At 45.7% G+C, this 26,068-nt stretch overlaps 1 protein-coding gene across 1 annotated transcript; it reads right to left on the bottom strand.

Moving 5' to 3' along the window:
* Positions 1 to 1,885: 1,885 nt before the first annotated feature.
* LOC142817221 (uncharacterized) lies at positions 1,886 to 25,388 on the bottom strand. The gene is made up of 6 exons (XM_075894281.1): positions 25,210 to 25,388; positions 23,234 to 23,313; positions 12,216 to 12,299; positions 6,253 to 6,285; positions 3,522 to 3,566; positions 1,886 to 1,974 (listed from the first exon to the last, which is right to left on the bottom strand). Exons 1-6 carry the CDS (start codon positions 25,355 to 25,357, stop codon positions 1,945 to 1,947), a joined length of 420 nt encoding a protein of 139 aa, XP_075750396.1. The 5' UTR covers positions 25,358 to 25,388; the 3' UTR covers positions 1,886 to 1,944.
* Positions 25,389 to 26,068: the final 680 nt, after the last annotated feature.

Here is a 26,068-nt window from a genome sequence, read left to right as displayed (position 1 = left end):
GTGGAATTACAATAGGTATGATGTTGTGAGAGGAATATGGAAAGGGGTCATGGTTCCTGGGCTGACGTTCGGCAATGCGGTCTTGTGCATGAGATCAGAAGTTCAAGCAAGATTAGAAGTTAAGCAACGTGGAATAGGTAGGCTTGCTTTAGGAGCTCACGGGAATACACCAAATCAGGGAGTACAAGGTGATATGGGATGGACATCATTTGAGGGCAGGGAAGCTAGCAGCAAGATAAAATTTGAGAAGCGATTGAGAGAAATGGGGGAAGAGCGTTGGGCTAGGAAGGTTTTCAGCTACTTGTACATGAAGAATATCGATACAAAATGGAAGAAGCGAACCAGGAAGTTGACTGGTAAATACTTAGAAAACAGCAGGTGGCCAAACCAAAAAGAACTATCGATTAAGAAGAAAGTGAAGGAAACGGAGACTGACATGTGGAAAATGGGCATGATTAAGAAGTCCGCACTAGAGATCTATCTAACTTTTAAGCAGGAATTTGCCAAGGAAAGGATCTATGATACTACTCGGGGTAGTTCTCTACTGTTTGAGGCAAGGACGGGAGTACTGCGAACCAAGACATATCGGGCCAAATACGAAGGGGTAGACACAGTATGCAGTGCGTGTGGAGAGGAAGAAGAAACGGCCGAACACTTGATAATGTTCTGTAAAGGGCTTCACCCTATAGTTCAGGATGATGGCGCAGAGTTTTTCAAAGCACTGGGATTTAGGGACAGCGAGGGCAAAATAGACTTTAAGCGGGTGGACTTAACTAGAAGGAGGTTATCTGATTGGTGGCTAAAGTCAAGGCACGAGTGAAAATTAAACCCTTCACTGCGAAGTACGAATCCTCAACTTCATTATTTAAAGGGAAAAAAAAGATAAATGCAATGGTTAGTTCACTAAGTATTACGGCTAGGTGGCGTTAGCCGCCGCCCGATCTAAAGGGTACAGCCACATCCATCCATCCATCCATCCATCCATCCATCCATCCTCCACAACGGCGTCTCTCACGATCATATCGCGGCTTAAAGACGTACGAGCCCACTTATTGCTAATAACGTGGCGAATCGCTGCTGTCTTGAAAGGCACTCGTTCAATAGATTCTGTAATAGAACTTACATAAACAAGACGCGAACTGCCTGCATAGTTATTGTTTGCGTAGATCTCCACATGTGTGCACGTGAGTTCTCGTGTCTCTTCCACCACACCTTTTCAGTTAATAGCCGGCGTTTGTTTACTTTTGTTCCCCGTCGGCATTTGCTTCTTTTATTCTGCGTGTAGCCGTTCTGCGTGAACCCCATTCGCGCTGTCGAATACAAGAGATTATAACAATATTCTAAGGGCGTCAAAGCAATATACTTCAAATCATTATATGCGTGTGCTCAAGGCCAGCATATTGGTACGTAGTCCGATTCACTATCGAACCACAGCATAGCCTGTGCGCAAACAGGACGATGACGATGATTGGCTTTATGAAAATCTCACATCAACTCTGAGGCATTGGACAGGAAGCGACTAATTTATAGATAAGGTTGGGTGTGTATGCATTATATGACTAATAAATATATAGAATAGTTTGAGTAAGTTAAAGTTATTTTTAAAAATTTTATTTTGAACATTATGAATTTTTTTACTGTGGAACAAACGTCCAGGTGACAGCAACCTCCAAAGGATAGATTATTAGACACAATGAAATACAATCTAATTGGGTGATACCAGGAAGTTGGCTTCTTCAACTTTCTCTAAGGTGCCATTCAGAGTAGGCTCAACCATGCACTCTTATCAACGGTCAAAACCAGGCTACGTGTGTTACAATATATCACTCGCGCGATGCATTGACAAAATATTTTTAGAAGTAATTGCACAGGACATCGCAACGCATTTTAGTAGAATCGCAGGTTTATTAAAAAGCCTCATCTTTGCACGTGCATCGATCTTCTTCAAGGCAGGGCGTTGTCGATTAGGCACTTCTGTAAAAAGTACGAAAGGAGTAAAATCGGATCCACAGTGACATTATTTATCACAGAAGTTATTGCAGCTTATTTTTGAAAATGCTTTGCTGCAAGCGTTTTATTTTATAGTCGTTCATTCCACCATGAGAGGAAAATAAAATACACGTGGGGTAAAGAAATACGTTGCGTTTTTTAAATCAATACTTAGAATCCAACGTCGAGAAATGGCCTAATGTTGAAACTATTGGCAGCACTAGCGCATTTATTGCTTGTTCACTTTATGGTGTTAACATCGTGAAGCTGTCGATATATTTTTTTTTTGTGTGTGGTCGTGTCTGCACAAGAATGACGGTGGAGAGATCGGGCACAAAGTTGCTGGCTTTGGAGCCTGCCGAACAATCATACCCGGAAGAACAGACCGAATGGGCATCGAAACGTAGGGTCGGTTTTTAGTTTTAATATTGTATACTATAGACAACAAAACGTGGCTTGAGAGTACGTTTATTGGCATAATTTTGCCCGGGCAGATAGAATTCTGTCAAAGATGTTTACTTTTGAATCGGTATATACAGTGTATCAATGAAGCGTGGTTCTTCGTGTCGAAGCATTTGTTCTTCTATTGTTTCACTGGCCATTGCGGTACGCTGTAGGTTCGCAGACAATACAGTTACTGTATGTGTTGAGCTGCAGGCACTATCGCAAACAAACTTAACAAACAGTAGCAGTGTGCCACAGTGTGGCATCTCATGATGACCACAAAGCCTGCGAGAATAAGTCACGCATATGACACATTCATCAATTACATCGAATAAAGCTGTCACGCTTTAGTTACTCTAATAATGCATGGAAAAATCGAGCATTCTGTTTAAGACGCAGCACCGTCGTTGTCAATGTACATTATTCATAAAAGGGATGCACAAGCACGTATGAACAGTGCTCGCAGCATTCTATATAAACTGCATTTGGCTGTCCAACTTCTCGCAATGCTATGCCAGTTCGATCATGTTACATTGCTTACCCACTTAGAGCACACGCCTTCCTTTAGGCCGTGAGTCGCATAATAGGCATTGCACAAGTACTGATCACGTCAGCTTTATATTCAAGATGTGCGTTAGCCAAAAGCGTTGAAGTGTTACTCTTGAACCTATTCAATATCCACTACAATACGACGGTTAGTGATTCTTAAGGTGTACCACCACCACCGTGTCTTCATCAGCCTAATTGGCTTTATGCTGTCGCGTAGCACTGTTTATGACTAAATAAATTTAAGAAGTAGGGAGTCAATCATACCCGCTTGCAGCCGAACATCGGCAGATGAAGAGTCATATGACAGAAAAACTATGCATGAATTGCAACACTTCACTGCGGGAGAACGAAATCAGAAAATTACGCGACAGGAAAGGGGCAACACATGCATCATGACATTACTCAGAACGCTAGAAATATGGACGCATGCACGCTTGTGTAAAAACAAAACTACGCATCTGATGAGCTGTGGTGATATGGTAGAATAACACCGCAAGTATAGAGTGAGCGAGAATAGCTATAAAATGTTCGAAACGTACAAATGCTGGTGCCACGGCCTCTTCGTTTTTCTTTCCGACAACGGCCTGCATTGTAAAGCATCACATTTTGAATTACTGAAATGGGATGAAGGATGCGTAAGCGCACCAGAAATATTTACAGCACTCTCAAGCATAAATAAAGGGAGACTAAGTATGCCACGCAGAACGTATTTCAACCCCTGACACCCCCCCCCCCCCCCATTTGTTTGTTTGGTTCCAGTTGGTATTGCTGCTCTATAGAATTTCGGGAGTGACTACTAAGAAGCGAACTCGCGTGAATTACATTTCGCTGTTGCTGGCTGTCGGTATCTCGCCGCACACTGGACTCGTACAACGAACAAGCGTATATTCATTGTTTGTAAACACGGCTAGGGCCGTTGACATAGTGAGGAGCTTGTGGTGACGTCGCAGCGCGTAGGCCCAGCCCCAATCCAAAGCTCCCCGCGGTCCTCTACGACCACGTGACAACAGGCGCAGCAGCTGCAAACCTGCCTCCGAGCCCAGCGCGTCAGTGAGTCTTGTTTGTGACCCCCCGGGACATCGTCCAAGGCGCCTCATTATGTCGGTGGTGCCTGCCGCTGTTTACAAACATAGAGTAGGTCTAAATGGTGCCCCATCAGGTGTCTCGTATGTCGGCTCTTAGCTCTGAAGCATCACGAAGGGACTCAGTAGACAAACAAACGTCTGCTCCACCGCCTTCTCGACGAACGAATATTTCGGCCAATCTTGGAGATCAACCGTGGCAGTCTTAATTGCGTGGCTTGAGGAGGAATGGGGGGGGGGGGTGTCTCTGTCTCGTATTTTTATTGTTGAATAAGGCACGGAATGCGCACACTTGCGATTGCGTAGCAGAACATTAGCAGTTCACTTAATCTCAGTACCTTCGTTTAGACGTGGCCAGAAATGAGCGCTGAAAGTTTTAACCTTCTTTTAACTTAAGATAGGTGCCTAATTAGGCCGGGCTGAGTTCTTGTGAGAGAAACGCTGCAAAGGCCAAACAGCGTCTTTAATTAGGTGTTTGTACAACATGTATGATTTGCCAATGACGTATTCCACAACAGTCGAATTCAATGCTACTTCAAAGTACTACATAAGCTCCAATTATTGAGAAATCCCTGGACAGTTAATGTTGCAGGAGCTAATGTTTTAACAACTGCATACTGATCTTCAGCAGGGCTGCAGTTGCGGTCCTGACGAACAATTGTCGAGTTGTCGAACGTTGCCAATAATAATGTTGGAGTTTAACGTTCCAAAACCACCGTATACGATTGCGAGAAACTCGTGTGGAGAACTCGAGAAATTTCGACAACTTTGGGTTCTTTAATGTGCCCTTAAAGTTAGGCACGGGGGCCTCGAGCATTTCCGCCTTCATCGAAAATGCGGCCGCCGTGGTCGGAATTCGTTCCCGCGATCCCGGGTCAGCAGCCGAGCACCATAACTACTAAACCTCCGTGGCAGGTCATCCTAAATATTGTCTCGAGCAAAATTCACTGTTCAGCGACGCGATTTCTCACCAGTTGAACCTTTAACCTTCCCATGAACGTTTTTTACAACAGGCAATATATTAACTTCCACAATGTTCGCTGATTACGGTAAGCCAGAAAGTTCGTTTCCTTTATTGCGATAACAATTATATGGACACCTCCCGCTCAATTTTGCCGCCAGCTTCCATGTCACTCACCGTATATGTACACGTATCTATATGTGTAAATGCCACAGAGAAAAATAATTAAGAAAAAGACTCCGGCGCGTGGAATCAAACGTGGGACCTCTGAGTCGTGAATGCGATGCGTTAACCACTGACCCACCGAGGAGCACCTCCTTCAATGTCCAAATGACAAGCTATTTATATCTACCACTTACCGCTGTTGACGGGCATCTCGGGGGGGAAGGGGCTATCATGTTTTCAGCATTATCAGCAAAATGGCGCAATGAATGCACGCTCTCATCTCCCACGCGTACTTGGGCCCACGGAGAGGTGGGGAGTGGACGCTCTCTCGCGCGGGAGAGAGTTGGGGACGGCTTTAAGTGCCGGCCCCTTACAAAATCTAGGAGGAGTCCCTAGTCCGGGACCCCTGTGGCTTCTGCTGCAGCACGCGCTCGGGCCACTAGGGCACGCTGGTCTTCTAGGGTCGAGCAACCGAGCAGGGCAGCCTCCCAGCTCTCTCGGGTAGGGAGGGAAACTGAGTTAATAAAGTTTACTACCTACCTACCTACCTCTCGCGCGCGTTTATCTATTGGTGGGGAGAATTCTACGTCTTGGCTGGCGTTGGGCTTTCACAGGAACGATTCTGTGATAGTTACCAGGCGGACAAAGGTCACTGCACTTGTTGCATACTCTCCGTTTGTGAAAAGGGCGCGCTTTTCAGACACGGATAAGTAACAACTGAGACGCTTATTCGCATTCATCTGTACCTGTGAGTACGTTTCGTGCGTCATTTTTGCGTGAGAAACGTGGGGAACGCTTCGATCTGCTTGCCAATATGCGCGTGACCTTCCAATTTGTTGCTGTCGCATTCACTGTTTCGATTTTGCAGCAAAGCTGTGACTTTTTCTGTGATAAGGAGACGTGAAATTTCTACATCCGGTATTTGCAGCCTCGAATATAATTATATATAATTTTATTTCATTTTTTAGGTCAAATGATACGCGTAATGCAGTAGTCTGCATGTTTCCGTGGAGAGAACGTTTTTGTGTGCATGAATGAAAGTATAAGCGATAAGTTACTCACCAAGGCTTCACGTGACATCATGCATTTAATTGACTGGAAGCAAAAACACGGCGGAGTATTAGTAAGACACCACAAAGAGCGGCAGCAGGTCACTCTCCTCTCATTCATGTTGAACCATAGCCTCCACGATCGGCTCTGGCAACGCGCCATTGCTACGGGCGTCATCCCATTCGGCGGGTTTCCAAAAGCATAATTTTGTCCAAACGGCACATTTCCGAGCTAATCGCGGAGGCCATGATGTAACAAAAGGAAATCGCGCACAATCAAAAAGTGAATGCGGCTACATGTCGAAAAATATGCATCTGTGCTTGCCCTGGGACTGCTTGGACTTCACGCCGGAATCGGCTTACCCTTTTTTGTGTGCATTCTCCAAATCTAACAAGAGCTTGAAATCGATTGGACTTTTGATTTGGGGATAAGCTCTCGGCTTTCACCGAGGATCTGCAAAGATTGCTATGATTGCACTTTATTTTGCTCAACTAAACAGATTTTCTGATGTGATGCGACAATCGCCCCGCTCCGGGCAGATACTGCTGGAGCACCGTCTACATCACTCGTCGGTACATGAGGCAGTCAATGCACTTTTGTGTTTTTTAAGTACTCTATACGGACTTTTGTGAATGCCTGTGAATATTGTATACAGTGCCGTCACCACATAGGTGTCGGGGAAATTAATGATCATTTCCATCGTCGCTGCTCTCTTGCCCATCTGTCCACTCTCCTTGCCCCTTTCCCCAGTGTAGCCGACCGGGCACTTAGAAGTGTGGCAGCTTGGGCTAGTTGGTATGGCATGACGATAGTTATAGCGCGAGAACAAAACGACGACACAGAGACGTGTCTTTCGTGTCCTTCTTGTCTCTGTGTCGTCGTTTTGTTCTCGCGCTATAACTATCGTCGACCGGGCACGTCTGGCCAACCTGTCCATCTCTTGCTTTCTTCCTTTTTTCGGGCCTTCGAGTGAGCCTTGAATAAAAGCATCTTCACTGCAATCCTCATGCATTTAGCCTGGCAGTATTGGTTCGGCAACCTAGTGGCATCTTTACCTGTCAGTTTCGCAAAACAAAAGGAGTCCTTCGTGCGCTATTTAGTGCTGTTTTCTAGGCAGAAAAAGAACAGATAAATCACGAACGGTACGAGACTCTTCACACACATGATGGTATAGAAAATTCCAAATTCATGAGTTGATTTATTTAATTTTTACGGATGTCCTTTTCCTAAATATAAGGGCAGAATTTACTGACATTTTTTATCCGAAAGACACACAGAGAACTGGTGTGGGCTTGATATGAAGCATGTGATGGTGCATTGCAATATCAACTTTTATTGTGCTTGCTTGCATCTCTGTAAAATACGGGTATTATTTCCTGTCTACTGAAGCTCTCTTCCTTGCTTGTTTTCTTTTTTTCCCCGGCGGGAATATTTATTTTCTATGCACTGCTGATCGAAAGAGGAATATCTGGTGTCACAGGTGAAGTACTCCCAAAATTTTGTTCTCTTTTTTTCTCTCTCTCAGTATGTAGCTTCCGGCTTGTGCTTCCGGCTTGTCAATCAATGAATGGCGGCTCACTTCCTCGAACGCAGAACTTGTCTTGCCATATAGCGGCACTTACTGCAATCACTTCAAGGCACGTGCCACTAGAAGTGCACCTCTAAAGATAAGCGGAGGAAAGCCACGCGATATTGTTGTCGCTCTTAAAATTTTTGGCTCGATAGGCAATCCATTGTCCGCTGCGATGGTGTAGCGGTCATGGAAATCCACGGCTGTCCTGAAGGCCGAGGAGTGGATCCTGGCCATGGTAGCTGCAGTTCATTAGCATTCAGATAAAAAAAATGTTTCCGTCATCATCATCATCTATGCGGGCGAAATGCTTGACGCCCATGAACTGCGTGATGTCATGCACGTTAAAGTGCACAGGATGGTCAAAATTCCCAGAGCCCTCCACTGCGGCATCCTTCATAATGAGATAATGGTTGCCCAAGATGTTATATATTATGTTCCGTGTTGTATAGTCGCGTAAGCAGCACAGTATATTTGCAGAGAGCCGGTAAATATTCTGCTTGTTCAGAGAGACTGCAAAAGCCTCTACCAATCCCTGAATAAAGTTCAAATTTTAAATGAAGAGTTCAATGGAAACCGGTATAATCAGCAAGAAACATAATGAAGGGGAGAAAACAGCACAAGGTAATATAAGAATCGATGTTTCGGCCTTCAACCGAAAGCCTTGCTCATAATCGTCAAATCTGAATAGCAGTTAATGGATTGGTGAGGAGAGCACCTAGCTTTTGGCGACGGGCGGATTTCTAGAGCATCTGCGTTTAAACGTTGGCTGCTCGTTAGTTTCCGGGTGTTAACGTCTCAGCGTCATTACGGCTATAATAGACGTCGTTGCGGAGAATACCAGATCACTTCGACCACCTGGGTTCTTCAGCGCGTACTCAACGCAGCTCCACTGGGTTCCAGTCAAGGAGCACTTTAAAGAAAATCGAAGGAGTGGAAATTCTTGCTCAGGGGTGAAGCCGCTCCAACCAATAGATGACAGCTGTGGCCGCCATCTTACTAGGGGCATGATGAACTGTTGGCGCTTGACCATTCAGATGGAGTGTTTTTTTTTTTTTCGCACGCCCGACGAGTTTATTGCGGTACTTTTTCGGGTCGGATGGTGCTTCAAGTGCGCCTTTGTGGTAGTCCTATTAGCCTTGAATGCTAGGTAAATATTATTGGAGACTAAGTCACCGATGCTTTTACTTTTGTGTTATTTTGTCGGGAACAAATATCTTTCGAATTTATAATAAACGTAGCACTTACAACAACAGATCAAGCCACTTGATCTGTAACTGGGCACTGCCAGAAAAGAGTGCATTTCCGAGATTTTTGGCCGGCAAAAGCTGTCTTTACTTTTCTGGCAAAATATTGTGGGAGCTTCCACACCAACAGTTTTTTTTTTTTTTTAATCCTCCTTAGTCCCAGTATGCAGTGCCACTCCGGATAATGCGCCCGGTGTCACGCTGGACACTGAATAGCGAAAGTAAGGCGCTGAGCGCTGGAGCTGAAGACGGCTCTTGATTGTCAAAACCAGGTGCCTGTCGCCTATACATGAAAAACTCACAGTGTACATTGACCTAAGACGACTCGAAAGCCGTCTTCCTCTCCAAGGTGTAAAGAAGGAAAGCGAGGAACACGAGGCACATTCCACTGTTAAGTGCCTTCTCTTGAGGTCATTCTCTTTCCGGTTTTGTTCACCGCCTGAGGGAGGTCATCGCGATGACCTCACGCCAAAACTTTGTGCGACGTCACACATGTTTTGCATTATGTGAAGTCATGGTGACGTTATATGGGGACGTCATCACGTGATTTATGATATTTCGCATCCCTCGTCACCGACGGTCAAATTTCTCGCTTCATCTAAGGTTTTTGCCTTAATTTCAGTAAAGAAAGTGACGAAAAAAATACATTTTTGTATCGCTTCTTCGGCATTACAAGCGCAGCGCCTCCTTTATACTCAGTCCAACTGATGAGAACTCTGGGTTAAAAATAGTGTATAAAATTTTAAAAAATGCGCCAAGTCCTTGAATTTTCATCGCATTCCACAGGGTTTGCTTTACTTTTTTTTTCGTAATGCCATTCAGCTGCGTTTTAGTCTGAAGGGGTACTCAGCTGGGACAACAATGTATAGTCACGGTATTCTTTTTATTGTTCATAGTGTGCGAAACTTTCCGTAAAGAAAAAAATAAATGCTGTAGCCTTGGCGATGTCCAGCGGCATGACAGATTGCCGTTCCCACTGAGTCGAGGTCACCTGCACAATGTGGGGCACAGAGAACGCGCGGCATGCTGGAGGTACGATTAGCTTTATTTCCTTGTTACTGCTACAAGCATAAGAACAGTGGCCGTATCCCGTCCGACAAGAGTATATAGCGCGTAGTCGTTTTACTCCCTAAGTGCCCTAAGCCTTTCACAATTCCTGTCCTCAGTGATTAGAGACCAGCACTTATTCGCACACTAACAAATTTTATCGTATTAGAAAAATGCCCTTATAATATACGCATATACAAAAGCACAATACTTGGCACGAGAAAACGCCTGGTAAGTGGGAAAACATGCAAATAAGAAAATGCAGGTGTCGTCACCGCCTCGAGGTTCCAGCACCAGCTCACTGTGACGTCACAGACATCGACGGCGCCTTCTACAGGGCACGTGTTTCTTAGTCGTTAAAGATCAAGTACCTTGTACTTTGGGCACCTTTCAAATCAAGTTGTAATGTCGTACATTGCTTTGTCACGTGACCGTTCTAACACGGTGCAAACCAGCCGCTGCCTGAGCGACTGCCTTAGAGAGCGTGCGTGCACTCTCAAGCATTCAACAAGGAGTACCTTGGCAGCTCATTGTTATTCGTGAGGCTGCACTGCACTCTTCAATGACCGCGAAGTGCCCTCAATATATCGAAATTGTGCTAAGGTTGTTGTCAGTCCTCCTGTGTGCTTGTCGAAGTTCCAGCGGCTGTCTTTCTTTTTTTTTTTTTTGCATATCAAAATCGTATCGAGCGTGAAATAGATGAAACTATTCATATATAAAAAAAGGGAACACCTACGTCAGCGAACCCTAAATCGGGCTTCAAGAACAGAAAACAGCGTTTTGCCAAGTCAAATGTGATGTCTTGACTCGTGACGGAAGTTCGGTGTATTTCATCACTGTGACCATGTCATAAATAATTATTGTGTTTTGTTTTTAGTTTTTGCTTTGAGTATACATTTTCCGACACAGTAGAATCGCGCATTTGTTTGTTAGCGCGTGCGCTGTGTGTTACGTCTGCTCAGTACCGCTTTTGCACTGTTTGCACGCAGTATCATGTACAAACTTGCCCGTCAAGAACTCCTTTGGAAATTAGGTCAGGTACCTCATCAATGCCCGCTGATAAGAATTGAATACCTAATCAAATACATTTTAGACCAAACAGCGCATTGCTGAGTACCGGATATATCACTGTGGAGACTGCGTACCTACCAGTCTCTCAGATTATTGCCGTCATAGCGCGTTCACACAGCATGTGGTAAATGCTGCGTGATACTGCTGAAAATCTGTGTTCCCACTGACTGTTCCTCGTCAATGTAAACAGTTATCAAAACACTTTCCCTCTAATTCACCATGCGTTTTGTGCATTGTGTGTATGCATTAATATGAATGGGCGTTCATATCCAGCTTCTTTAGCAGCAACACTTGGTTGCGCATGCAATGCTTTTTAACACCTCTACAGTTGTGAAAGAGGTGTTTGGTTGTGCGATATGGCCAACCGACTCATGGTTGATTGGAAAGAGCGAATTATAGGTAAAAAAATGCAAGTTTTTGGTTTCCCACCGTTTCTGTGCTATTAAGATTACCATAGCTGCAGCCAACGACAAGAAAAACTGAGACATATTAATTTTCTCAGTTTCCGCTGTCTTATTCTCTCATTAGTCCCAAGAGGACTGGGCGGTCTTAATCAATGAAGACTTTTCGATTGAGCCTTTCCTTCTCGCGCATGCTGCTAATCTCGATGTTGAGCGTATCGATGGTCGCGATGATGAGGACGATGTCACCCATGAGACAAGAGAGAGCCTCCAAGAATGTAAAAAGAATTAGTGTGGCCTTTTCCAGTCTCCTTTCCTTTCACTCTTTTCTTTCTTTTTTTTCTTTCCACAAAATTTCACTGCACATGCCGCTCCCTTATGCTGCATCCTTCAATGCCCATTGCATCTCTTTACGTCACTGAGATGATCATGAGCATATCATTGTTTGGTTCTGCATATACAATCATTTCTGGTGCTGCTTAAGCATATGCATCATTTGGCACTACCTCAGCGGCTGTTGTCTTGCTAAAAATTTCTATCATGTAACTCATTATTGCTACCGCTGACTTTGTTAAATAAGGGCCTCCATTGCGAGTGAAATGTCGCACGGACGAAAACTTTTGAAGAGGCGGCACTCACGTCTCCGTACATTCCACTCATCGAACACTCTTCACTGAAATCCGGAAAGGACCGTGATAAGAACTCTTTGACGCATGGCACTGCCTGGAAGAAAAAGTGAAAAGAAGTAAATAAAAAAACTTTTGAGACTTAACAATGTGCTTCAGCTTGACTTGAGACGCTTGTTAACGGAAGCTTTGATTTTTAGTAAAAGACAAGAGCTGGGGAATATTGGCACGACAAATTGAGGAAAGACCTGAGGAATATGAAAGACACGAATAAATAAAATACACATCTTTGGTAAAAGGAGATAGTTGCCCACTTTTTATTTGTTCACTTCTGTTTTACGCCATCTTATGTCAATGGCTCAACAAAGCTATAGAGTTGACCACAAGAGTCATCGAGCTTGACAGAAAGAAGAACGCATCACAGCATTGAGGTACGCAAAGAACAGCCTCCATTATTATGACGTAGTAAAATTCAACTGAATGCAACTCTACATTCCTTCCACCGCAATATTACCAGGGGCCGCTTTCTCTATGTCTCAAGCCTAGCATAGGTTCTTCGAGTGAAGAACTTCAATTCTTCCGTTCGACATAACCACCTAACTGCTGTATTAAAAAAACAAATGGCAGATTCTATGTACCTTGGGTACCAATGTTATGTGAAGCACGTGCACGAAAAGTTTGTGTTGAAATTATTTTATTGAGCGAAACGTCACGAAGTAGCGCTAAAGATATTATGACGTCTGGATTGAGACCGCGTTTATTCAGCCCAAGGGTTCAGCATCGCACGGGAAATCTGAGACAAAGCGCGCAAACGCCTGATGATGATTTTGGTGACACCCAGTGAAGATGCAGACGGATAATGATGATGATTATAATGAATATATGCGAAGAAGCGCATAATGAATGCCCACACTAATTCCCACCACATAGAAGCGGCAAACCTGGCCGTAGCAAGCCATGTGACAGAGAGCGTCGCCTGAAAGGCTTCATGTGACTCGCGTGCACGATCTCTGTGGTGCGGTGACGGTGGTCTGTTGGGATGACAAGTGGGGTCACACGATAATTAACGGGCGAAGTCTGCTCGATAACTACGTAAGGCCCAATGAAGTGTGGCTGAAACTTGTCAGACAGACCAGGTGTACGAATGGGTGCGAACAGGAGTGCCTCATCACCAGGTCGGAAGAATACAAGGTAATGGGATGCGTCATAAATGACTTTTCGATCTTTCTGTCGCGCTCCCGTGTTAATGCGAGCACGATTGCGACACCGCACTAGTCTTGAAATGCATTCCTGACTGGAAGACGGAGACGAGTTGATGTCGGTGTTGAAAAGGGAAACGTCGAGGAAGAAAGTAGGGGAACGTCCTTAAACGAGGTAGAACGGCGAATATCCGGTAGTGCGCTGAACGGCCGTGTTGTAGGCAAAGGTGAGAAATGGGAAAATGGTATGTTTGTTTTTGTGGTCTGGACTGATGTAGAGGGCTATCATATCAGCAAGACTACGGTGAAATTTTTCGGCGAGACCGTTGGTCTAAGGGTGGTAGCTTGAAGCTGTATTGTGTGTTATTCCAGATGCGCGGAATACTTAATTTAGTACTTTACAGCAACACCCTCCCACAGTCACTCAGCAAGATACAAGGGGCGCCGTGGCGCAGAATGATGGCGTGCAGAACTAATTCGGCAACTTCCGGAGCAAAGGCAGTTGACACAGACGTTGTCACCGCGTAGCGTGTCAGGTGATCTGCGGTGGTCACCATCCATCGTTTGCCAGTAGTTGTGACAGGAAGAGGGCCGTAATGGTCGATACCTACAACCTCAAATGGCGTTGTGGGGCACGCGATCGGCTTTAGAGGCCCGGCCGGTGCAGATGTCTGGATTTTACGACACTGCATGGCATGGGACACAGGAACCTACGTAGCGCGCGATGCTAGTAGAAATACCAGGCACGTAGAAGCGACTTCGAATGCTGTCGTGAGTTTTTTGAAAACCAAGACTTCCGACAGTCACGTCGTTGTGGAAGGCTTTAAGCAAGTCAAGTCGAAGAGAGCGTGGTGGCACGGGAACCCAGCATTGACCATCAGGGTGGTAGATGTGACGGTACAGAACTCCTTTTCCAGCTTGAATCGCAGGAGTTGGCGATGATGCCCCACGTTAGGTGGATGGGAAGCTCCTGGGATTTGGTCCTTAATACGCCTACTGTACGGATTATACAACTGGCAGGAGTGAAGTGTGCACTTTTCCTGCGAGAATAGCTGGTCTATTGAGGCGAGCGCGGGTACTGCGGTAGAAGTGACGGCCTAACTTTGACGGATGCTGAGCTGGGTATGTGGCAGCGGGCAGCACGAAAGGGCGTCGGCGTCTTGTTCTGAAGAAGTAGAATTTTTTCGGATGTTGTATTCACGGCGGTGACAAGTGCGGAGCCATTGAGAAAACGAATTACACCGGAAGCGAGAACGATGCCTTTACCGACGCAACTAAAGGATGGTGAGACCAAGACGTCACCGTGGTCGATATTTTTGGAGGCAATAGTTACAATTTATCCTTGACCTGGCGATAATTCGGTATCGTGCGCCACTGTCAGACGGAGTGGCCTCTGGGTGTCGTCGTTGAGCGTGCAGTTCATGTCGACAAAGTGGATGACGCGTTGGCCGCAGCAAATAGCCGCGGAGGCAGAAGAAAGAAAACACCACCCTAAAATTAATTGATGAGAGCAGTCAGTCATGACGGAAAACTGAATGTGATGTTGGATACCATCAGTAAAAACATGGGCTGTACAGAAAGCGGAAGGGCGAACGGTATACCCCTTGGCAGCAACCAAGGCGGGTCCATCGAAAGAGGCCATCACTTTTTTGAGACGTTGGCTTGAATCAACACGCATGACAGAAAGTGCCGCACCCGTGTCCACCAGAGCATCCACGTACACTCCTTCTACTACCACCGAAATCATGTTGCACGGGCCTGAAGTAGGAATATCAGTACTAATTTGGAATGCAGTTTTCCCCACAAAAACTGCATCACTTAGTTTTCCGAATGACTGGCAGTGGCATTTGAGGCAGGCTGAAGTGAAGATGAGGAACGGCAAACGGGTGAAGGTGAACGGCGTCTTCTGTTCCGGCTGTTCCATGATGCACTCGATGCGGTTGGAGATGAAGACCGGTAAGGAGGCGATGAACGGCGTTGACCTTAATAGGACGAAGTATCTCATTCACGCATGTAGTAACCGCGATGCTCGTCTTGCTGGCGCTTGCGGCAGAAACGAGAAATGTAGCCGTAATACCAACGCCGACTAAATTTCAAGGCCGAAAGGCTGCCGCAGTGACGTCAGAGGTTGGGGGCCCAGTTGCCCAACTGAGCATGCCCAATAAGACTTTTTTTCCACATCTTTTATTCGGCCCAATCAAGCCGCAGCAGCTGCGAGAGCGGGAGCGTTGGTTCTCCTAAAACGCGAACAAAACACAGGCTTTCCGCCGCATTCGCGGCGTAACTGGGCCCCCACCCTCTGACGTCACTGCGGCAGCCTTTCGGCCTTGAAATTTAGTCGGCGTTGGTAATACCCACAGTAATAGCAAACTGGGTGAGATGAGCGCCAGTGGGGAGGTATAAAGCATTCGGAGTACCTGAACAGAGTGCGGTCAGGTGTGCAGAGGAAGCGTCAGGCAGGACCGAAAGGAAGTTGAGGGGGAAAGAGGCAGCGATTGGCGCGTACGATGGTACCAGCGACGTCATGTTTACTTCGCTGGGAGGCGTGGCAGCGACTTGCGCGTAGATTCGTATGCGCCGAGACGTGGGTTAATGGGCGTGAGCAGGAAAGGTCAGACATGTCAGTTCCTCTATGATAATGTCGCGTAATGCCGGTTCAGTAGACTGTGGAGAACGTGGTGAAGGAGGTGAGAAATCCATGTTCTGCAGCTTTTCACGCAATATGTCTCTTATGAGGTCACGGAGAGGTCCGTTAGAATGTTCGCCAATGTCTGGTTGTAGACGAATCGAGTCCAGAGTATCGAGACGCTGACATGTCATGACGACGTCGGCGATGGTAGCCGGGCTCTTAGCGACCAGGGCATTGAAGGCAACAGGACCTACCCTTCGAAATGTGGCGTACTTTGTCGGACTCCGGCATAGATGAATTGGCGCGCCACCAGAGCGCTAAGACGTCCTCGATGTACGACGTGTGCTACTCATTGGAATGTTGTTGGCGAGTGTCGAGGATTCCATTCGCGACTGCGGACCGAATGGCCGGTGTGCCGAAAACGTGACGAAGCTGCTGCTCGAAGGTCGGCCAGTCGAGTATGTCGATGATGTGGTTAAAATACCATGTCTTCGTCACACCAGTTAAATAAAAAGGGACGTAACGGAGCTTGGCGCTTTCGTCCCGGTGATTAGCAACACTCACGCTACTGTACTCATCGAGCCAATCCTCCACGTCTTCCCTGCGAAGACTGGCGCAGAGAGGGGGATCACGCTGGTGGCTGTGTGCCTAAACAGGAGGCGCGGCTGAAGATGGTGCGGGAGAAATGGCAACAACACCGGCAGGCTCCTTCTGTGGCATGCTGCTGAACAGTGGGGGCAAACGGCGGCCTGAACGAAGCTCCAGGGAGGTGAGCGAGGTGGGAGAGGACCTAGGATCGAAAATCCACCTCCACCACGTACGACGTCTGGGTTGAGAAAGCGTTTATTTAGCCCAAGGGCTCAGCAGCGAACGGGCAGTCTGAGACAGAGCACGCATACACCTGATGATTGTTGTGACACCCAATGAAGATGAGGACAGAGACCCATACGGATGATCATCATTATGGTAATGCATATATGAGAAGAAGCGCATAACGACTGCCCACAATATGTATAAGTTCACTCAAAAATACATGTTAACAGGCGCATATGTTCCATATGACCAGTTGTTTACAGCTGCGTAACATTACCAACAGCAAGATGATTAATAGCGACACAAGAAGTAGTAAGCTGATATGAAGCGCTGGTGCTCACGAGGAGGGTAGCTTTGGACGCTGCTACATTAATCAGCTTTAGTGGATAGCGCTTTACAACAATTGACGTTAACCTGACGTGACGGCTGTACCATAAGATAACATGTGTAGCGTTTACACTGCAACCACAGTTGACGTTTCACGAACATTAGGGTCTATTTGAAAAGCAGAATACTTGATTTCGAGGCATAATGCCGTAATTGCCATTCCTGCTTGGACATCAACATTTATTCTTTGCATTCATGGAGTTGACGATGTCAATGTCAGTATTCTTTTAACGTTCACGCGTTAAAAATACCAATTTGTGTTCTTTGTCGCCCTTTCTGGGTCACACATTAAGTGTCTACCCTCCGTGGAACATGCCCGCCCTCGGGTATGTGCCGCTGCCTGGTGGAAAATGTTCTACGACGCACGCGATGGAATTGGAACAGTATCCATGTCATGGCCGGCGTGTCGTATTTATCAAACCATCTTACCCTCCCATACAAGTTCTGGTTCATACCAAGTCAAGGGGGTGATCACGAGAGTACGCAGACGTAGGCGGCTAGATAGATAGATAGATAGATAGATAGATAGATAGATAGATAGATAGATAGATAGATAGATAGATAGATAGATAGATAGATAGATAGATAGATAGATAGATAGATAGATAGATAGATAGATAGATAGATAGATAGATAGATAGATAGATAGATAGATAGATAGATAGATAGATAGATAGATAGATAGATAGATAGATAGATAGATAGATAGATAGATAGATAGATAGATAGATAGATAGATAGATAGATAGATAGATAGATAGATAGATAGATAGATAGATAGATAGATAGATAGATAGATAGATAGATAGATAGATAGTCAATGTGCATGCAGTACGCAAGAAAATGCTTCGCATTTGAATGTTAATTACTTAAACCTTCTTAAGACGTTAATTACTTAAACCTTCTAATCATAAGATGCACCGGGCGCTACAGAAAACTCCATTTTAAGGCAGCGAGCGAATATCGCATTTCCCGGTTTTTGAAAATTTGAGAAATATTTCTTGAAATACACCGGGTATAATAAGTGAGAGAGAATTAACTTTATTGAAAAGTGAGGTCGTTGAATTAATTCAGCGTGCCGATGGTGCTAATGGTGTTGGCCAATAGGTTGCCACGACTGTTTCGGCCCAGTTAACCGCTTCTGCCTGAACCCGGTAGTCACTCGACAAGAGGAGTGACTCCCATGCCTTGAGGGAGGAAGCTGGCAGTAATGTCTTTGGTAGAGGGTTCCCCTCGCATTCCCCCCCCAAAAAATGTGATTTGTGTGGCCCTCAGGCAGCCGCGATGTCAGCAGTATCGTTCATGTCTTCTGGGTAAATTTTAGACAGCCGATTGGGGCTGGGAAAATAATTTGTTTGAATTTGCATCTAGATCATAGCTTCTTTCATTGTAATATCAGTATGTGGCGATATGTATGTTTTGCGGTTCTGTCTGTAATAAGCGGTAATTTCGCTATATGTGATGATCCCTTCCTGCGGAAAGTCTAGGGCTGAGGGGTCCACCTCTCGGATGATAAACCAGGGGCTACACGATGAGCCGCCTCATTCTCCGGATTCCCGCCTGAGCGGGCACCCACACAAGTTGTATCTTATCGCTTGGTTGGTAATATTCGAGGATGTTGGCCGCGATCGGTCCAACACAGCCCATCATAAAGTTCGTGAGCACCCTTTTGGAATCGGACAAGACGCAATCAATTCCCTTAACAGATATGACGAGCACGATGTCGGCTTCTACTGCCTCCAATGCAGAGACTGTTTTTACGGTAGCTGCAGTAATAGGTTGCCCATGGCTGGTCACCGCGCATATGGTGCAATGGTCTCTCGCCTCGATTGATGATTGATATGTAGCGTGTAACGGTGGAGTGCTCCGGAAATTTCGACCACCTGAGCTTCTTTAACTTGCACCCAAATCTGAGCACACGGGCGTACAGCTTTGTCGCCTCCATCGAAAATGCAGCCGCCGCAGCCGGGATTCGATACCGCGAACAGTGAGTGAAAGCCGTGTACTTTAGCCACTAGACCACTGCGGCGGGTAGGTCTCTCGCCTGTCGAGCAGCGTGAACATACCGTAGGGTTCGGCGATCCTGAAAGATTTGGGCAAGTTTTTAGTTGCCCTTGCTTGTCTTCGTTTTCCAGAGCAAGCTTATATATCAAACCTATAGGCATACTCTGGGACTTCCCAGGTACGCAAGCACCAAAAAGTCACAGCTTTGCCGCAAAGGCGAAACAATGAACGCTCTAGCAACAAATTGGAAGATCACGCGCAGAAAGGTGCCCCGCGTTTATCACGCCCAAATGACGCACGAAACGTACACTCAGGCACAGATGAACGCGAAAAAGCGTCTTAGTTGTTACTTCGCTGTTTATTGAAAGCACGCGCTTTTCCCAAACGGAGACTGCAGTGCTTGCAGTGACCTTTGTGTTGATTGATTTGTGGGGTTTAACGTCCCAAAACCACCATTTGATTATGAGAGACGCGAGTGACCTTTGTGTGCCCGGTAACTAAAACAGAATCGTTTTGGTAAAAGCAGAACGCCAGCCGAGACGTACGATCCTCCCTACCGTGAGATAAGGGCGCGAGAGTGAGCGCCGACCCCTTGCTCGTTGCGGGGCAAAGTGCGCCTGGGAAATGAGAGCGCGACCACCGCGTCGTGATGTTGCTACGTGCGCTCATTGCGCCATCTTGCTGGCAACGCTAAAAAAACATGATAGTTCCCCCAAGATGCCCGTCAGCAACGGTAAGTGGTAGATATAGATAGCTTGCCGTTTGAACGTTGAAGAACGTGCTCCTCTGTGGCTCAGTGGTTAATACCTCACACTCACGATTCAAGGGACCCGCGTTCAATTCAGCATGTGAGAGTCTTATTCTGGATTTTTTTTTCTTTCTTGTATATTCATATATCTATAGATACGTATACATATACGGTGAGTGACAGCCAAGCCCACGTCGACGCCAACGCCGGTGGCAAAATCCAGCCGAGAGTGTCCATATAATTTCTATCGCAATAAAACCATTGCGTTCGGGCATCGGGCGACGCATGAGTTGCACACTCACCGACAGGGTCATCTTACCAACAGCAACTCGTGCACACCTTAACGTTAAACCCCTGCCCCAAAATAGCCCCGCCGCGGTGGTCTGAAGGCTAAAGTACTCGGCTGCTGACCCGCAGGTGCGGTGTTGAATCCCGGCTGCGGCGGCTGCATTTCCCATGGAGGCAAAAATGCTGTAGACCCGTGTGCTCAGATTTGGGTGCACGTTAAAGAGCATCAGGTGGTCAGAATTTCCAGAGTCCTGCACTACGGCGTGTCTCACATTCATATCGTGGTTTTAGGACGTTAAGCTCCACATATCAGCCAATCAGTCATCAGGCATGTGTGCTCAGACTCGAGTGTACGTTAAGGTACCCCAGGTGGTCGAAATTTCTGGAGCCCTCCACTATGGCGTCTCTGATAATCATATGGTGGCTTGGGACGTTAAACACCACATATATATCTATATCTTGCCAAAAAATATGCTGGCAGGTGTAATAAGCTAGCAGATTAGATCCATCGCGTTTATAGTGAATTACGTAGCTTGATATCCTGATGGGCGTCCCGCTATGCCACTCCTTTTGACGCGTGCACATGCAGAAATCTTTTGACCCGGGCAACGTGCCTAGGGAAATTATGCATTTCATTAGAGAGGTCGAAACAGAATTGCTCCGGCAACTATCTTGTCAAAATAATTGCCACTTTCTCCGCGCCACTCTAGTGTCATTCATTCATAAAGTTCCCCTTTGGCAAGCTTAGCTAACGATAAATGAGCACCGAACGGAGTCAAGCTTGCAAAACAACTCTTTGACATCTGTGAGCAAAAGGTCGGACATACGACTGCTGTTTTGCACAAGTTATTCAATTTACTCTACTGCATTTACTCTAGTGCACAGGGGAAGCTTAGGACGAAAAATTCGTTAACAGTGGTGGGTGTACTGAAGCCGACATGTCGACAACCGGACTTGTCTTCTTCAAGGATGCAAGTGAAGCCTTCAGGGTCTTCAGGGTTGCAGCATTGAAGAAGGCAAGTCTACACTTGTTGTCTCCAGCACGGCCCTTGTGCATGAGTTTTTGATCGAATTTGTGCATGACATTTGGGCTTATTTTACGGCAGTCATTACCTAGTTTTTGATGTGGCGCTGACAATGTTAAATACCTCGAACGGCTCCGCTTACAAAAAACACCAATGACCAACGATGTAGTTTAAGTTCATGATCGATAGAGCTTGCCGTTTGGCTAAAGTTTGTAATATGTCATCTCGAATACTAAACACAACTTAGAGCTTCCTTACTGACATACAAATTCACAACCGCACTCTACTAACAACCCCACAAAGAGCGCTGTTTGTGGGGCGTTGTCATGAACACGTGCGTGTGTGAATGTGTAGGGGAATAAGAGAGTTCCAAGTTGCGCATAATTTTCAATAAATTAAGTTCTTTTTCACTTATAGCTGCTTGAATAAACTATTTTTGAAGATTGATTGATTTGTGGGGTTTAACGTCCCAAAACCGCCATATGAATATGAGAGACGCCGTAGTGGAGGACTCCGGAAATGTCGACCACCTGGGGTTCTTTAACGTGCACCCAAATCTGAGCACACGGGCCTACAACATTTTCGCCTCCATCGGAAATGCAGCCGCCGCTGCCGGGATTCGATCCCGCGACCTGCGGGTCAGCAGCCGAGTACATTAACCACTAGACCACCGCGGCGGGGCTATAGTTTTGTTTTTTTTAAACATCCCCATATGGGCTCTGTCTATACCAAGGCTGTTATTTTCTTCTTTTTTTTTTTCAAAATTCGGTAGAACTTTTTGAGTGTTTTGCAGCTTCGGAAAGGCACTGTTGAAAGTACGCTCTGATGAGGAGCGGGGTATGGTCGCATGTATAATGCGTGAACTATAATCTAGTGTTTTACGAGCATTTAGAAACAACAAAAAGGCAGCAGTTCCTCATTTAGGCTGTTTATTTGTTATACACAATAATAATCATAACTGGCAGGTAATTATATCAAGGAAACTTTAGCAGATATCAACGTAATTGTGAAGAAAGAAATGTGGACAACATAACTTGCCGTGGGCAAGGCAAGTAAATTGGAGAAACGGGCTACCTATTAACAAAGACTGCAAGGACGGTTCCTAAGTGCTTAATTATTCCTTTTGCATATCAGCGAAGGGTGAACTTCATTGGACAACATGCGAACTTGAGCTGCTATTCTCTGCTGACGATGAGGATTAAATATGTCTGAGCGCTTTGTGATATGCGGGTGCACCCCTTCGTTGGTCAAGTCACATCTTTTGACGCCTGGCAAGCTTCTACGCTTCTGTCACGCCACCTTCCACTACATGACATTCTTATACTGTGTGCTTTTTCAAGCTGTTTTAACAGATATTGCGACTCCGTGGCAGAACACATGCTTGTCATGCAGAATGCAGACGGTCTGGGTTCGATCCTCATTCGGAAGTGGAAATTTTTATTAGTGATTTTATTTGCATCTTTTTTTATCTTTGGGTCGAAGAAAAAGACGTTGATTTTTCGCCTACAACCAATGACGCCAACGCCGACGCTGGAATTCCTGCTATCGCATTAAAATTTTCTTGCAGTTCTGCACGTGAATAAATTCAGTACCATGTGAGATCCCCTTGAACCAGTTGTTTGCGACAAATCACCAAGCAACACAAAAAAAAACAAGGGTAGCAGGTATTAAATATTGTGAGTAGATGACGTCATGCAAAGAGATTATAACTGACAGTCAGCGCCGCCGAGCGAACGCCAGCAGCGGGAAGTGCGCCGCAGAGTTAGGTGGAGCAACGACATTTACAAATCATGACAACTTGTGCAAAACAGGGTGTGTTGGAAGTCACTGGGTTTTGTCCTGCAGAAGACATAAGATAGGCTCATGATGATGACTATGACAACCAGCTGCCACATTGAGCGAGTATTAAGAAGCGGTATACCAAATGCAAGCACTCACCGTGTACTCTTCCCACTTCTGCCTGAGGGCCTCCATGACACCAACCAAGCTTAACAACTTCACGTTGCAAGCCTTGAAAACTTCCAGAATAAAATGAAAGAAAGAAGTTAAGACAGCGTCAAGCTAGTGGTGCCAAGACTGAAGCAACTGTAGATTTATGCGGCCTTCCTTGTTAGTCTTTAATATTCTTATCTCTCAATCTTTCTCTGCCTCACGTTTCTTCATTTTTTTCCACTGTATATTCGTCGATTTCTTTTATTTATTTCTCTCTTTCAATCTACTTTCTTCTGGGTGTATTTATTTCTTTCTTTCTCTTTCTCTCTCTCTGTGGTCATTGTCGCCCATCTGAGTTCCTACACGGCACAAATAGGCGCTCGTCTTCTGGGAGTGAAACAGCGGTTAAAGAAGACTACATAGTGAACGCCTGCGCGCCGGTGTAGTTATTGCGTTTACGATGATCACAGTTCTTGTTCGCACCTAACGGCGTTTCCGCAAGCATAAACATCACTGTCGTGACAACAATGGCGCAGGGGAAATGTTTAGTTTCGCTTGTTTTCGACTATCTACTGCTCAACTTCCTCTGATTGTTTTGGTAGGGAAGTGGTATTCCGCCGCCACTGCTGGGAACATAGCAAGCGTTTAGCACCGGTAAACGGGCATGTTGCGCCACAGTCAACGAGAAATAATAAAGCCAACAAATGGGGCAACATGAAGGCTTGACAACAGATGCCGAAAATTCAAAATCTGCATTGATATATACTGTCGCTCCGAAAGTAGACAACTTTGATTTTGTCACAAAGCGCATTGCGCGCATGAGTGACGCAAAACCTTTTTCGCACGTTTTCGAATTTTCTCAAAGTTGTGCACAGTGTACTTGTAGTCAATTCATTTTCTTTTGGTGGCCTCATTCGATCATTGGCATGTCTCTTCTTATTAGGTATTTAGCACACATGCGAAAATCAACTCGCTTTTGATCAAGATTAAAAAAAAATATTGAAGAATTGGAATGTTTCTTCTCGTGCATTTTAAAGAGATCTAATAAACTGATAAAATCATATTTGGGGCTTGACTCTGTTCGGAACATTCGAGCGCATCCACGGTTTTTCATTACTCCTGCGTTCTCTTCGGAGACCGTAACGTTTACGCGTAGCCCTGAAGGCCTGCGCTGGAATTTCTCGTCATTATTATTGTTCATGCTCGGAAATATCGTGATCATAAAGTTGTAAAGAAATGCCAGCTTCGCATTTTAAAAAGTGTGCGACTCACACAGAACTCCGTATGATGGCATTCGCGGTTTTTGGAGTCACGCAGAAGAACCTAAGAAGGACGGCGCACGTATCGATTCGGTCTTTTGATTGCGACAATGAAAAGAGCGCCACCTTGACAATTTCATTATTACTTTATTTTTCGCTTTCTTGAAGGAGGAACTCGTGTACTTGTGCACCATGTGACTGATTTTTTTTTTTGAAACGAAAAGTAGCTTCACAATAAAAGATTAAGCTCATTGAGCAAGTTCGTCTCGGGAGTCGCCGTGTGTCGTCGATTTAAAAATTATAATCAGCATCACGTCCTCCATCACCGCCCAGCATTTCTACAGATGGGAAGCTTTAGCGTGTGGCACCCAATAGCCAATAATGGTGTTTAAAAGGTGGTCGGAATTTCCGGAACCCTTCACTACAGCATCTCTCATAATCAGATGCTGGTTTTGGGTCGTTAAACCCCACATATCAATCAGTCGATTATAATAAAGTATAACAAGGTATGCGCAAGAGAGAGGTTAGAAGGTAAAAGCCTAGCCAAGGCAGGCCCAGCTAACTGTGCACCCGTTCCACTTTTGCCCAGCCTTGCGCCACTTAGCGCTATACTTGAGTGCTTCTTTTCTCGATCCATATTGTTCCGTCTCAGCAACGCTATAGTACTCATCTGCCTGAAAGGTTCTCCATTCTGCGATGCCGATTCCCTGGCAAGCGACTCACCTTTTTTGCATTGAGGCTGCAGTGCGCCGGGGTTGAAGCTCAGTACATTTTTGCGCCATTCGGCGTAACTGAGCGCGCAACAGCTTTGGACAAAAAGCGCGAGTGCAGCGGCGCACGTAATTCTCATCGCAACACGATTGTTGGTCATGCTCGCTCACCCCTCTCGTGAGCTGCGTTCATTTATGCAGTCCGCTTGCAACGTCCACTGAACTTATATCCCAATGAATCAATGCCAAAGCGCGCTCTGTTTGAAGTGCGGAGATCAGCCGGAGCAAATAGCGCCGGTGTTCCATCTGCGGATGACGCGTCTTCCAGGGACAGCGCCAGTTCTTTATGTTTTTTTGTGCCTTTATTTTCTTTTCTTTTTACTTAAAAAGTGCAAAAATGACGGACTTCAGTGCATGACGAAAGGGGAGAGGATCAAACAATGGAATACACGACGGTGTCTTTCTCACCGATTTGCTTCTGTATCTAAGCACGTTATCAGTGATTTTCACGGTTGTAATATATTACGCTACGCTTACTACCTCCGAAATTAATCATATACAGTATACCCTATCAGAAAGAGAGGAATGGTGGAAATAATTAGCCGAGTTTTCTTTTCTAAATTGTGCTCTCTGAGGAAAAAAAGAACGTCACAGTTGTGTAACCAAACCGAATGTATGTAACGAACACCAGATGGTGCACGGGCATGAAAAAAATCCCAGCATATCCACGGAGTGAATGATGATCAGTGGGGCAAAGCGTCCCTCCATCCATCTGTCCGTGTGTATGTCTGTCCGTGCATCTGTCCTTGCGTCCAATGCCGTTCGAGAATGCAGACGGAGCGCGGGTAACACCGACGAGACGCGAGCCAAGG

This window comes from Rhipicephalus microplus, chromosome 5, assembly GCF_043290135.1.
Source record: "Rhipicephalus microplus isolate Deutch F79 chromosome 5, USDA_Rmic, whole genome shotgun sequence".
Taxonomy (NCBI): Eukaryota; Metazoa; Arthropoda; class Arachnida; order Ixodida; family Ixodidae; genus Rhipicephalus; species Rhipicephalus microplus.
The sequence above is the reverse complement of the archived record's forward strand: the minus strand, read 5'-3'. Positions and strand labels throughout refer to the sequence as shown.